The sequence below is a fragment of the Hippocampus comes genome, unplaced genomic scaffold (assembly GCF_001891065.2).
Source record: "Hippocampus comes isolate QL1 unplaced genomic scaffold, H_comes_QL1_v1.1 scaffold381, whole genome shotgun sequence".
In the NCBI taxonomy this organism is placed as follows: Eukaryota; Metazoa; Chordata; class Actinopteri; order Syngnathiformes; family Syngnathidae; genus Hippocampus; species Hippocampus comes.
The window spans coordinates 282,280-297,787 of NW_017805016.1; the positions used below are offsets into that span (position 1 = coordinate 282,280).

The 15,508-nt window shown below is 42.0% G+C and overlaps 1 protein-coding gene across 5 annotated transcripts in view; it reads left to right on the forward strand.

Annotated features, from left to right (window-relative positions):
* The window catches only part of fgf13a (fibroblast growth factor 13a), an 89,651-nt gene that overhangs the window by 61,139 nt on the left and 13,004 nt on the right, over window positions 1-15,508 (forward strand). For 3 of the 5 annotated variants that reach the window (XM_019863329.1, XM_019863331.1, XM_019863333.1), the window contains 2 exons: window positions 8,397-8,507; window positions 13,975-14,078. In XM_019863329.1, the coding sequence (XP_019718888.1) occupies window positions 8,397-8,507; window positions 13,975-14,078 (215 nt within the window). Of the gene's footprint in view, window positions 1-2,451; window positions 2,652-5,255; window positions 6,501-8,396; window positions 8,508-13,974; window positions 14,079-15,508 lie in introns of those variants that run through there. The other 2 variants (XM_019863332.1, XM_019863330.1) reach the window with 2 other exon arrangements.

Below are 15,508 nucleotides of genomic sequence, written 5' to 3' on the forward strand. Positions count from 1 at the left end.
AGACAAAAGTAGTTTCCCGTCTACTACCTTTGTAAAATCATCAAAAGAATGTTCAACCAATTCATTTTTTTTCATCCCATTTTCTTTCTTTCTTTCTTGACACTTTAACGACGCACCCACTAAGGAGAAATTTGCATTGCACTATTTAATTTAATGGCACTAAGGTCAGCGTCATGACCATGATTATTTGTACAAGTACAGTAAGTTTACTTTGTACAATAATTTGTCCATCCAGATGGGTTGCACACTGTGGAGTGGGCTGGGGGCAACATTGTAAATCAAGTTAAGCTCAGAATCCCACAGCCGAATGACTGTGCGAACTAATCAAACAATTTGCGGCCGCACAAACAAGCAAGCGCTGGCACGCAAATGCACGCATAGGCACGCCAAAGCAGGTTTGTGATCTTTCCTTTGTGTGTGCCAAATGATGACTTGAAGTCTTTCTGACGTGTCACCATGAGAGGGCATTACTCCTCCCTGACTGTCCGTTTGAATGTTATTTGCGTTTAAATGACTGCTTTTCAGGTTTGACGCCGATGTGATTGTTAAATTTGATGCGACAGCCGAGTCCCATGTTATTTCTTTATTTTATGGCAGACAAGATGCATATGAGGACGTGTCTGTACTATCTGTCTGTAAGCAGAATTCAAATAAGACAAATTATAGCTTGATATATTTTTGCCGAACAGAGCTTGCTGTAAGGACGAGTCTTTTAGTCTTGTGAGGTGTTGAAATGCCCGTAGACCAAGTCAGAGCAGAAATGCTTTACTTTCTTTGGCAGTACAGTGTCCTCATTCGCACTTATTCCTTCGAACGCTGGTCACTCAAATTCACTGCACTGCCTGGATCAAGCTTGTCAGCTTCATTCAAGGTTCTAAATTGTCTATCATGAGTGTGTCTTGAGTGGGCGACCTGTCAAGGGTGTACGCTGCTCTCTTCCTTAAATCTGGGATAGGTTGCAGCTCATCCGCCACCCTAATGAGGACAAGTTCTGTTAAAAAAAAAAAAAAAAAAAAAATGAAGTGGCCAGTGTGCTCACAGTAAGATGGACTCTTGATCGTGTGATCTTCTGCCACCTAGTGGTCACAATGGTGAAGCGAAACTAACGTGCTTCCATCCATTCGTTTTCTATCGTGCTTGTCCTCGGGGTGGTGGATGGCTCATAAAAATGAAAATAATAATTCATCCATTATCCGATCCACTTATAATCACAAGGGTCGCGGGCGTGACTTTTAGTAAAGTTTCCAAATGGGCATAAAGACGCGCTTTTGCGCCACCTGCTTGCACAATGGTGTCATGGAATTCTCCCTCCAAAATTTAAGAAGGCGTGTCAAAAATGCTTCATTTTAGTTGAGTTTTCATTACCGGTAGTTAAAAACAAACAAACAAAGCCAGGTACAATCCCCAAATGACCTTCCCTTTTCTGTATGGCCAAAAAAATAATACAGAAATAAATGCATTAAAAATAAGTCTCGATAGCTCACGTATGAATTTACTTGATAGAGAAATGGACGTGTTTGCTGTAGTTAGATTTGAATGAGTTACATAAATGTGTGTGTGTGTTTTTAAGCATTATTGTTTTTATTTTATTTCATTGACAAAACTGTCTTTTTAAATGCCATTGTAGTTGTTCAGTTAATTTTTGTTGATTCTCATGACCTTGACCTTGACCAGATGACCCAATTCTTGGCAGCTGTAACTCATCAATCACTATGTGTGGTTTTTAATCCCTTGTTGGATCAAAATCTTGACCCAACATGCCGGGGTCAAATTCTCAACCCAATGCGTTGGGCATAAATAACCCAGCATCGGCTGGGTCACTTTTGGACCCAACACTGGGTTAGCTATTTCACCAAATTTGCGTTACTTTTGACCCGGCAGTTTTAAGGCTGCAAGTATCTTAAAAAGTCCTATGAAAGAAAAAAAAATGTTCCATTTACAAATCTATAAATAGAAAGCATCAAAGTGGATGTTATAAATAGCAATTACTTTTATAGGATGCAACAAAGCCACGACACATGATGGATTGTGACGGCTGTAATGTTGCATGTCCTGTCAAAGTTTGCAGAGGCAGGCTGCTTTTTGTTGGGTCCTCGTGCCCGCTTTGACAGAGGAGACAAACGTCCTTGTAAACACTCTCTGTCATCGGCACACGCCGCCCTTTTATTGTCTCACTCGATTGGCTATCGATATTTGTTCGCTTCAGAGTGGAAAGGCCCACAATAACCGGTTTAGTCGGCGCATTATCGGATCACTTTACAGCGTCTGTGTAACATGAGAGCAAAGTCTTGTCTGCTCCCCCACATGACAAGAAGGGTCCATTTTTTTTTTTTACCACTTTTACCCTCAACCTGACCCCCCCACCACCCCCCCCCCCCCGCGCACGCATGGAGCATCAGCCCTCCAAATGAATGTTTAATGAGCCTTGAAGTCCTAATGTCGCCTAATGTCCTGTAATGATCTTCCCCGCTGGTGGCCACGCCCCGACGCTCGCGCTCGTCTCACGCGCATCTTCTGACAGTTGTTGTCGGCTGCGCGCTCCAACTTTGCTGAATGTGTGCCGGAGGCTGTTCTGCTCCTCCCGACGCCGCCCGCAACTCTCTACATGTCCGCTCGAACCATGAGCTTTCCTTTAAGAAAAACAGTCTCAGGTAGGCAGCCGGGTGTATTTTTAGCACCCTTGATTGTGTTTTTAGGGTTTTATTTTTAAAGCTGCATTTCAGGAGTGTCTTTTGAAATGTGTCGGAACTGTCCTTGGTCCTGAAATGTGCAGATGTGGCTCATCGTGGCTGTTTAGAGCTTTCTGATTACATTGTATTATGTTTTCTTCATATGATACACATCCAAAATGTGTTTTTGTAGCATTTAGGGTAAACTCAGCTTTGAAGGGCCTGCTTTTCTACATTTGGCATTTCATTTTTACGGCTAAAGAGCATAAATTGGTCGCTGTAAAAAGAATGAAGTAATACTTTTTGTTTTATGAGACACAAAGTAATTCAGTTCGGGGTTCGAGTCTGGACTCTGGCCTTCCTGTGTGGAGTTTGTGTCTTCACGCGAGTCCCTGTGCTTGCAGGCATTTTCTCCGGATACTCCGGACTTGCCTGTTAGGTTCTTTCAAGACTCAAAATTGTCTTTAACTGTAAATAGGAGTGTTAATTCCTGAAACACAAAATATTCCAGGGGTATTTTTCTAACCCACTCGCTGGGTTGTTATGGATTTTGAGCTGAATGAGTCAATTTTGACCGCGCAAATTGGGTCGAAGTTTGGATTTGGGTGGGCTGAACAGCTGAATCTGCTCAGCGTTTGACAGTTTTGTTGTGTACTGAAGTGAAGTCATTCTTAGAACATGTCACTCTCAAAATAGATGGGGCAAAAATTACCCAATTTGGGTAAAAAAAAGGAACAATCAACCAACTAGGGTCAATTTGACCCAACTCTCTGGGTTCTTTTGCATGTCGTTTTGTAGAAAGAAATCCTCAGAAATTGTACAAAACAACCCAATTTGACCCACGCAGTGAGTTGGTTCCTTTTTGACCCACATTGGGTTATTTTTGACCCAACTCTTTGTGGAGTGTTGAATGGATTTAGTGTTGGACGAGCCCAACCACTGAGAAATCCATCCAACAGTCCTGCTCAGGTTGCATGATCCACTCCTGGAAAATAGGTAGTAATGTAAAATTAATTTATAAAACATGCATTATGTTCAACCACAGCTATGCTGATAGCGTAGCAACCCATTTCTTTGTGGTCTTCATTTACCTGTGTGTGTGTGTGTGGGGGGGGGGGCAGGGGCAGTTTTTACTGCTTGCTGGATCAGAATCTTGACCCAAATCCTCAACCAAAATGTGCTACGTATCAAATAGCAATGCATTGGTTTGGTCATTTTGACGCCCAGCACTGGGTTAGCAATTTCACCCAATTTGAGTTACTTTTGTTTTGACTCTCTAGTTTTAAGAGTGTATTTGATTTGCTTGAGACCAGTCCAGGGTTACCCCATCTCCAGACTGAACTGGGACAGGCTCCAGCTCACAAAAAAATGAATGGACTCCATAATTTATTCCTGGGAGAGGAATGGACCTTACAGGAGGTTTTGGATGATGTTTTTTTTTCCAGCACAATAAAAATAAAAACCAACCAACATGTGACAACTAGTGAACTCTATGTTACATTTGAGTCCATTTTAACACATGAAGACGAGGCCGACTTCAAAACAGAAATGTTGGGAGAGGGGTGGAGGGAGTGACAATGATTGCAGTTTTTCAAAGAGACGCCAGAGGGAGTCATCGGTCAGTTAGTCAAGTTTGGGCTGTCAGTCTTGACTTGCTTGTGGAGATTCTTCTCCACGTCGTATGTGAGAGGCCTGCCTGTCAATCGATGGAGGGCTAGTCTGAAATAGAATTGATTATTGATTATAATATATATACATTATGGATGCCCGAATGCCTCACTATGAATCAGTGGATGTGCAGAGCCATTTCTCCTGTTAGCCAGTCACTGAAGAAACCTTTTTTTTTTGGCTAGAGATCTCACATGTATAATTGTCATGATGACGAAAGAAAGAAAAAGTCATAAAAGTCGTACAAAATAGGATTCATATTTTGATTAATTTTCAAGAGTCTCTCAAAGTTTCGAGGCCATTGAACGTATTTCTTATTCACAAAGCACAACCTGAAATGACATAAAAAAATAAATGGAGAAGCATAATGACTTTTCTTTTTTAGGGGGACTATCACATTGAATGTAAAATTTGAACATGCTTGAGATTGGCCAACGACCATTCCAGGTTGTGCCACGCCTTTCACCCAAAGTCAGCAGGAACAGGCTCATGTTCATCCGAGATGCAAATGAGCAAAAGTTTTTCAGATGTGGATGGATGGATTGGAAATGAATACATAAACGAAGAACGAAGTAATCCTTTTTTTAGTAATTGCTTCATATTTCAGAAGAACAAGAAAATAAAAATCACAAAACCAATTATGTTTAATCATCATTTGCTTGACCCTTACCTACTGTTCATTTCCCATACCGATAGTCGACATTAGAAAAATGAACTATGGATTTTTTCAAAATGCATTATGTATGTATGTTCCTTCTTGCTTCCTCTTCCATCGTTTTGAGATTCACCCAGGACTCTTCAAAGACCTATGGGTGCATGTTTCTGCGGGAAGCTGTGCAAAAAGTGTTTCAACTTCCCTCTTGAACACTGTAACCGCTCTCCCAGAAAAAAAAAATATATATTTATGGCATGTACAGTTTTTGCAGCTTCGAGATTACCCTCCTACCCCCGCCTCCCAAATTTCCCTTCATTTTTACACACACTAGTCAATCTAAAATCAATTTTAGAAAACAGTCAGTTTACACAAACTCTATAGCACCTGTACAAAAAGAATATTGGCAATTTTTCTTCATTTTGGATCACTTTAGGAAGAATCATCAAACTCTAGGGTAACAGAATAACATTTACAGTCAGCTGTATATTGCTCTCAAACATCAAAACTGCTCCAGTTTAACCCGAACAGTATGTTAGGGTTAACCTAAAAAGTGCAAGAACAGATAAACAGAAGTACAGTCTACATAATTCAACATTTCTGATGAACGTGCATCATCTACCTTCCCACCTTTCAGAATATTTCCCAAAGGATCAAATCAAATATGCCTTATTAGCTGATAATGACAATCACTCGCACACGTGCTGGCTGCGTCTGTGCACTTGCTGCGCCCCCCCCCCCCAACTCCAACTCCCACCCCCTTGCTGCTCATCCTGCGAGTTGGAGGTGGGATGCTCTCAGGCAGCTCTCGGCAGTCTGCGCCTCGCCTCCAACATGAGGCACGCACTGCTGCTACTTGGCCTCACCCCCCTTCAAGAGAGCAAAGAAAAAGCCACGTCACCGATAGGTTGACATCCATCCCAGCCGCCCCTCCCCTCCTACTTGGATCGTCATCGCGGTCAACTGCTGAAGCCAGGCGTGCTGCAAACAGGTGTTCGCCGGTGCGGCTGCACGTTGGAGCCTCGCTGGGCAGGAGAGCGCGTGCAGCTGCAGGATGATGCGAAGGAGCTTCAGAGAACATTTGCGGAGAAAATGATGTGGCTGGAGGGAGAAAGTCTTTGTCAGGATCTACTATGGAACGCTTTCTAGGAGAAGTCAATTCCTGACTTGTATATTTTCCGTTTTGATCCGGATCTCATTTGACTGTCTGAAGCTGCTTCACTGATATTTATTAAGCAAGCAGTGGGACCACCATCCCCGCTTGTGACTTGGACTCAAGACAAGAGCTGGTGTGTGTTATCATCCGGCTGCCAAAGTGGCAATGGCCGCAGCCATCGCCAGCTCCCTCATTAGGCAGAAAAGGCAGGCGAGGGAGCGGGAAAAGTCTAACGCCTGCCGCTGTGTCAGCAGCCCCAATAAGAGCAAAGGAAGCGGCGACAAGCCCAGCCGACTCAACGTGTTCTCGCGGGTCAAACTCTTCGGATCCAAGAAGAGACGCAGGAGACGGCCAGGTCTGTTGCGTAACATTTTCCTCAGCTAGCGGGGCAAACGTGAAATAGGATTCATTGATATGCGCGATGAATCACCCTGACAAAGTTGGGAGCAAAATAAGGGGAATCCCATCTGGTGTTAAGTGTCTACTTTGCTTCCTTGCCTCAGCAGAGGGACACTTTCAAGTGATGCCTCGTTTGTCACATTTTGTCTACATATTGAGAAAAAAAAAATCACACTGTATCCAACATGTTTAAGTACTTCATAGGCCGAATGTGTTGTCGTAATTTTGAAAATATTTCATTCTTTATTTTGGATGATTTAAGAAAGAAACAAGATTATTATTTTAGACATAGCAGTAGCTTTCACAACTTTTATTGGGCCAATCTATAAAGTAAACTTAACATTCCAAAAAAAAATCTCGTCATCCAATTAAAGAATATGTACCAAAATCCTCATAAACTGGTTTCAATTTACTGACAAATTTACTAACTCAGTATGAAAGCTTTGGTTGAACAAAAAGCGGACAATAGAACTCATATCTAACTAGAAATAGTTACGTGGTAAACAAATATTACTTTGGACAATTTGCTGGGGATCACGGCCTTCAGACATTCCTGCAGAATTTAAAGAAAAACAAGACAAAAGTCGTATCTACAAACATGCCTTTGCAGAGACATTAAGGTCCGACATCAACAGTGACCTGCTGGCCCGGGGGCCAACATGTGACTGTATCGGGCCACCTGAAGTTTACTGATGCTGGCCACCACAACTTGAGGCACGGTGTCCACCACTGAAAAAAAAAAAAACGCTTAATGTCGGACTCGATTATATTTCATGATTTTCAATATTAGTTATATTATATCCCAGGATAATAAACATATTTTAATGGGGAAAATGTGCCATGGGCCAATGAAAACTAGGTTGGACTTGGGGGCACAGTTCCAAAAGAAAAGAAAAAAAAATATCAGGAAAGGCCAGTACCGGTATTATATTTGGGTTCAATCAGAGGTAAATGGTGGTAGGTGTGTGCTACATCCCATTTAACATGAGCTTTGAATGTGACATGTTCATTCTGAACTCAGCTACATCACAATTATAAGAGGGTGTGCATACTTGTGCAACCACATTCATTTGAGTTTATTCAATCTTCCTCTCACACTTTTTCAGAAGGTCATACAGGTTGTAAGTAACATTAATGGTGGAAAAAGTTTTTAAATTGTTTATCTTGGTCTTAGTTTGGATGTCACAAAAACCCGGCGTTTGAACAGGGTTGTGTGTAAACTTTTTCGATGCGCTCCATTCACTGTGTTTTTAAACACTGATCCCATGGAACTCAAAAAGAGAGGCTGAAGAAATATGCCGATTTACATTGACATTGCATTAGAAAGTGAATCCAGTTCCATTTCTAGTCCACTTCACAGGTGAAACCACTTCGAGATGGAAATGCAACACAATGAGACCTGAACTGGAACCCATTTCCGTTCACTTTGCTCATGTTCGCAAGTGAACCGCTCCATTCACTTCAAGCCTTACATGTTGTTTGTATTCATATCTGACTGAAAATTGCTGACTCATCACCCCAAGTTTGTTTACCCAGAGCGTGAGAACACCTTCCAACTCGAGTACTTCTTTCAATCGCATCTCATAGAATCAATCCGTATCTATCCGTGACCGGGATAGGATCGCAAGAAAGCTTTTGGGGAAGGTCAGATGGGAGTATCAGTGAGATGAAAGGGCTGCTTAACAGCACCAGGCGGCTTCTTGTCTCTTGCGCCGATGCCCTCGCAAATGAAATGTTGCTTTGGTGACTACGAAGGTGAAAATGAAGAGTCATCACAACATATACACAAGAGCGTTCTCACATATCCCCTGCTCGTGTCCAAAACCCGACCCCCTTCTTCTGTTTTCCGCAGAGCCCCAGCTGAAGGGGATCGTGACCAAGCTGTACAGTCGACAGGGTTTCCACCTGCAGCTGCAGGCAGACGGAACCATTGATGGAACCAAGGAGGAGGACAACGGCTACAGTAAGTCGCAGAGGAACACGATGGCAACATGCCGACGGTGCAACTCACACTCAAATCGCTCAATAGCCTTTGCTTGCTTTTCGTTGTTTTAGAGAAAATACAAAGTACCTAAATATCACTTTGTTTCATGAAACCTGATACAGTGTGCAAACATGGACAACATACATGGATAAAATGAAAGTTGACCCGATCTCCAGTTAGTAACATCAGACATGTCAACCGGTAGGAAAAGTAAGATAAAACCTACTTATGATGTAAAAATCTTTCTATTTCAGTCACGAATGAGCGGCAGTGGCGTCTCATCAAACAACATATTTTCGACTGTCTTTTGGTTCAAACTATAGGGCTGAAATCAGCCTCTTAACATATGACCACTTGATAACTTTGCACGGATGTGTTTTTATTTGTCATGGCTCACGTAGCCGTACACTATCGTCTTCGCGTGTGTGCTAAAACTTTGGAGAAACGGAAATCGCCGTTAGCCCTTAGAACGGCGTTAGACATCCGGCAGCCTCAGAGAGACGCTTCCGCATACGTGATCTCTGACATACGACGGTAGCTAAACATCACAAAATACACATCATACGGAGATGGTGAGGTTTTTTATATACAGTATCTATATTTTTTAATCCCTACACACGCAAAGTTTTGCTAACCATGCGAGGTGAAAACGGTCAAGTAGGTTAGAAAGTTGAAAGCTAGCATGGCGGCGTTAGTTTAGCGTTGTGTGAAGCCCCCTCTTCCCCTCCGCTAATAAAGTAATGACTATTTAAACCGGAGCCTTTGCGATAACAAAATCACTTTGTCAAATCGCAATTATTTAGAAAATGCAATTCATCGTTCAGTTCGAGTTGGAACCCAACTTTTTTGTTTTGTGGGATATTCTTTTGACCCAGCCTTTTGCATTAAATACTTTACCCAAAACGTTAGGTCGGCCCCTTTTTGAGCCCCTTTGGGTTATTTTTTGACCCAACTGTTTTTAGAGTCCTGAAATTTCCAGATGGCGCCCCAGTGCAGTTTTTTTTCGCATGAGGTTTGTTCGTACCTGGATAAGCAGATCGGTCGCCCGTCATTGCGGTCCCGCGGAATGGGCTCACTCGATCACTGTCAAAACAGTTGGGTCCAAAATAACCCAATTTGGTAAAAAACAGGGACTGATCCATTACTTGGGTCAATTTGGCCCATCTCTCTATGTTGTTTTGTACGATGTAACCCAAACTGGGTCAAATTGACAAATTGATGTATGTTTGAACGTATTTATTTTTAGTGATTTTTTTTTCTTTTTCGTTTTTGTTATGGAGTCACGTGGGAAAGTCTTTGTGTGCGGCTCGCAGTTGTGTAAACCGATACATCCCAATCGCTGCCTCTCCACCCACCTGCTCGTTGTTTTCCAAGACAGATTAAAGAGCATATCAATGGTAAAGCAACAGCGCAGCCACTTGTCTGCTGCGGCGATAATGCAGCAGCAATGGGCCGCTTATAATTAGCTGTGCTTTTATATCAGTGCACTGTTTAATGAACCTGTCTGAAACATCCACTTTGCCGCCGTGCGATATTGCTGAGGAAAAGGATTTGCAATCTGCACTGAAATAACACCTCGTCCAATCTTCTGCCCAAATGAAATAGCAGCAACTTTTACGATGCAGCGAGCAGCAGGAGTCCCCAATCTCCAAAAGAAAAGAAAGCCATCCGGTTATGCCCGTCCACACCTGCATTTGAAAAAAAAAAAAAAAAAACTGGCCCCCGCAAAAGTTGTCAGGAGCAAATTAAAGAGTGTTGCTTGAATTGGAAAAAAGAGAGAGTGACTCTCTTTGCGGGACTCCAAAAATAGCGTTGTTAGGTGCTGGGTGCGCTTGTCTCCATGGTGACGGGGAGTGCAGTCCTCTTGGAGCTATTGGTGTCTTGTGATGGTGGGAGAGGACCTACTCAAACGCACACGCACGTACAAGCAAGAAGAAGGGCTTGATCCTTGTTATCATGACTCCCTTGACTTAGCTAGAACAAAGTCAGGAAGTGCAAATTATATCCCAATATAGCCCATCAATTTAGTTTAAAACAAAAAGTATTTTGTGTAGAGTGGTAGGCATCTGGGAAAGTGGCAGTTAAATGCCAAAAATCCAGATGCAAGCCAGGGCGAGAAGAGAAGCAAGTTGTCGATTGCACGTGCTTTAACCAAATGTCTCACTCTCACTCACTCACTCATCCCATGGCCTAAAAGGCCGTAGGGGTGCCATGGTGGACGTCTGGGCAGTCAGGGATCTTCAGCACTCTGGGTCCTACAACTTATTGGTAGAGGATGATTGGTTGAAATACATATGCATGCACTTCGTGAGTTTGTGGCACCGTAGGATGGAAATTGCTGAAGTATGAAACTTGAAGACAGACTCGGGCAATCAACCCAACCATGTGTCCTTCAGTCCCCCCCTTAGCAATCTCTTCACTGGCAAAGGTCAGCGTATAGTTAAGAGTCCCGCACCGGCTCCCCTCCTTCAGGGTTCTTAGGTGTTTTCCAGGAGCCAGGAAATAATTGGGCTCCCCCGTCTTGAGATTGAGCGGCTGGTAATCCATGTGAACTGAAGAGGACTGATTGTGTGCGTGCGTGTGTTGCAACATGAGCGGCGTAACCTCGGTGAGGAGGAGGGCATTTATAAAAAGACTCCTCGTTGAGAGATGTTGACATGTTACGCGTATGACAGAAGAGAAAACGGGAAGAAAACATGCTTCCGCTATTAAGGGAAGGTCGATTTCTTACACGCCAACATTGGTACAGTACAATTTGTCACATTTCAAGGCTCACTCTCTGTAAAATAACAGTGGGGTGGGGGTGGGGAGGGGGCTGCTTAAAGAGTCAAAGCCAACCCCTAATTAATTATAAATCATTCATTTCCTGTTTGGAAAAAGTGTGCCCCAATACCTTTTGCCTGACTCGTGTATTTTTCCGGTCTGCCCTCAATTCCATTTACCTCACAATTGTGCAATCGTGCTGTGTCGTGACCGTCGCAGTGCTGCCCCTCAGGAGCAATCGGGTCTTCGTATCTTGCTCGAGTCCAGTTGGATGTGCAGACAGGCCAAGAGACGGGTATCGAACCCCTCGGCTCGCCAAGACTTGACAGTTGACAAGCCAATGCGGCTTGGTGGTGTCCTGCGCCGTTTAGGTGATAAGGATGAATGTAATGGCCCATCTAAAAAGCTGCTGCGGTGCACTTTACTCAGAGGCGTCTAAAGACAGAGACCATTCTCAGGACATGCTGTGACCTACAGCGCAACTGATATGAGACGTGGGAATGGACAGTGGAACACATAGCCTTGAGTTAAAAACAATCAATTTAATAGCAACTAAAACCCATCAATTAGGCAATAACATATTTCATGATTAAAAATGAGTAAACAAAGACTTTCTTTTAGCAAATGAGTTGGGAACCTCATGCTACGCATTTTCCACTGGTCTGAGTTGTAGCTATCCAACATACTGCAAAATTGAGAAACTACTGCAGCAGAAAACATTTAGCTAAAACCACAATTGAACATGCACTTCTGATTTCAACTCCTGCTACATGGATTACATTTTTCACTCTTCCTTTTTAAACATGGAGAACTGTTTCATTGTTTATTTGTTCGTTTTTTTTTTTCCTTCAAAACAGTTCCACTATTCTTTATGATCCCAAATTGCCCATTGCTGAGAATGGATTTGACAATGTAAGTCACATTGGGAATCATGAAAATATGAGATGGTGTTCCACAAGGTTCTGTCCTAAGACATATCACATTCTTTTTTTTTTCTTTTTTTTTTTTAACATAGAAGTTAAAAGATGATAAATATTTTAAAAAAAACCAAATCTCTGTAAATTTGATGAATGCATTATTTCATAGCTCATAGCATAACTTGGAATGGATTTGAAATTATCTTTGTGGTGAATATCCCCATTCCAGGTGAGAGTTTGAGGAAAATGATGCGGTTTTAATAACGTGGCTACACTTTTGTACATATTTCTACTTAACTGTGATACCTGTAATCACATTTTAACCATGTATAGCAGATGTACATATTTTTTTTCGGTATTTTGAGGAAGAACGTGTCGCAAATTAACATTTTTTGTGTGTGTGTTCAGAGGTATTGTACTGTTTTTTTGTTTTGTTTTGTTTTAGAAAAACAAAACTCATGGTGCGACTGTTATATCATTGCTGAGAGCAGCACTGTTTTGGGAGCGTTTCCAGAAAAGAACCCACAGCAGCGAAGTTTCACTGTTTGTTGTCTGCATTAGCAAAGACTATTGGTGGCGTTTTGTTTCCTTCTACCCAGCTTGCGGGTTCCCTGCCAGCATTTTATGGAACACAGACGCTCTGATACAATACAAGGCTGATATTAATTAGATGTACCTCATTGACCAGCGAGGCTGCTGCTGCCGTCGGCTGTCTCAGCTTGCACGCTTCACACTACGTGACACAAACCTTGCACACGAATGTGTGCGCGGGTCAGCGTCTAAAATGCAAAAGGAGGATTTGCTGTCTCTTTATTGTGTTCGTTTTGAACTAGGTTGATCGTCATTTTGTGAACATGCGTCAATAGTAACGTGTTCATGACACTTTTTGAAGCTTCAGCAGCACCTTTTGCATTCAGGGTCATAAACCAGCGACATGCAATAAAGTCTTTAATGATGCCTTTTAAAGCACGAGTAAGCAGTAGTTGTATTTGCGTTGGCCTCGGGGCTGTGAAGTGTAATTTGATTTTATACTGCTATTGTAAATCCAGATTGACTACAGTGATTGCATGTTGAAATTAGTTTGATACTCGCTTGCTACTAAACTATGAAAGAAGGTTATTTTTTTATGGGTGAAGACATGCTCTGTTTACTTGCTGGCCATGAAAGGATTTTTTTTCCTTCCCGTTTTTGCCTTTATGCAAGGATTGTTAAGAGCCGACAAAAGCAAACTTCCTTGGATCAGTTCGGGACAAAACGCCAGGCAAAAATCACTTCTGAGAGAGAACATGAACTAAAGAGGGTAAAAAAACAATGAGGATGCAGTTAAAAGTTAAACGACCATCATTTTTATTCTTTGTTTTTTACATTATGCACAACTCTCATTTATTGTGCAATAATCTAATTTGTAACGTGTTGGTTGCATATTTTGATGCATTTTTATGCTTTAGAAAACATTTATGTCTGAATTTTGGGGGAGCTTGGAACGGATTAGGGCATTTACATGGAAAACGCGTCTCTACTTACAAAAATCTCTGGTTAACAAATTTCTTCCAGAACCAATTAATTTCGAAAGTAGAGGTACCACTGTATTTTAAAAAGTAGGATGACTTGATATTTTTTGGGGGGGTGGTGGGGGTCTGAAGAATATATAAAATGCTTTTTTTTTTTGCATTGGTTTTTAAAGGATGAATACAACCTGAACTGGAAACTTCAATCGAAGTCCATCACATGTGCTCTATTTGCTTTTCTTGTGTGTATCTCTCCAGCGATGTTCAACCTTATCCCTGTCGGCCTGCGAGTGGTGGCCATCCAGGGGGTGCAGACCAAACTCTACCTGGCTATGAACAGTGAGGGCTACCTGTACACTTCGGTGAGTGTTCGTCCAAATGCATCATTTGTTGTTGGGACTGAAAACAGGTTGCGTTCGAGGACATCTGCTGCTTGGCGTCAACTGTACTCTCCTTCGGACAGTTTTACAAATTAACATACTGTACGTCACGCAGGACTGACAGATGGACTTTATTGCGCGTCGGGCTGTTAAATGTCGTCTGCCGTTATTAGCACAGCCATGCTAATGAAATCCGACGTTCTGTGCTCACGCTGTGTTGGCGTTTGTCCCTCGAATAACGTGGCAGCTGCTGCTGCGTGTTGTTGTAAACAATGTTTAAGAGGCCAAAGTGGAATATTCCAAAAACATTTTTTATTGCGTTGACTTTGATTAGGGAACGCTTTTTCAAATGGATTAAAAAAAAAAAAAACAGCAAGTGACGACTCAGAGCTTCTCCCCGTATTTTCAGTTTCAGCACGTGTAATACGTTTGCCCAGATTTTACAATCTCATTTCATTTATAAATTGAGACAAGATCATTTCCATATTTTGTCCCTCTGAGGTGGAAACCTTTAATATCCAAATATGGTCATGTTTACATTTTTTGCATTGATACTGTTGGTGAGTCTCAATGTTGTCTTGGTGCCTCTTGCCCCTCACTCTCCATGCTCATCATGTCACCTCAAGATTGAAAGTCTGGATTTTATTTATTTATTTTTTTTTAATGTTTGATACACATAAGGTCGTTAGCCTGTTTGGTTAAAAATTAATCGCTGTGATTCTCCAGTGAAGAAGGATCTGGTCAGCCAGGAAGGTATGTTTGTGTGCAAATTCATTTCTATTTTTTTATGCTGCTTTGCAAGATTATTATAGTTAATGACAACTAACAAAATAACTAGAATTAGCAAAACATGTTCACTTGACAAAATACCGTAAAAGCAATTTGTATTTATTCATTTATTGTCTCGTCCGCATGTGGACGAGACACAACACAAACATGCACTTGACAGACAATCCTCGTAGTCAAATTAGTAAAGATTGTTCTGCACGACTAAAGGTCTCACTTGGCAGCGTCAATCTTTTACTGAAACAAACAAGCACATTTACCTTGTTTTGTTTCTCTTCTATTTCCAGGAAATTGTTGCCTTCAGGCCCCCCCCCCCCTCCCCCACACACCTCTGACCTTCTCACTCTGAGGTGTCAATGCAATTTGGCCTCTGGCAGTCATTCGATTAGAGTCACTTGCATTTAAAAGTTAAATGTTGTACAAGTAAAGCAATTAAATCCAAGGTAGTGCAAAAGTGTCCGTGAGCTAATGACACTACGGCACATTTATTCAAGGCTTTACAATTGTGAGCAATTGCTTGACAAATTAGCACACCAGTGGGGAAAATATCACGCTAATCGCTACAGACTACACAATCTGAACCCCCCCCTCCCGTACTCCACAGTGACATACTGTATTTATATCTC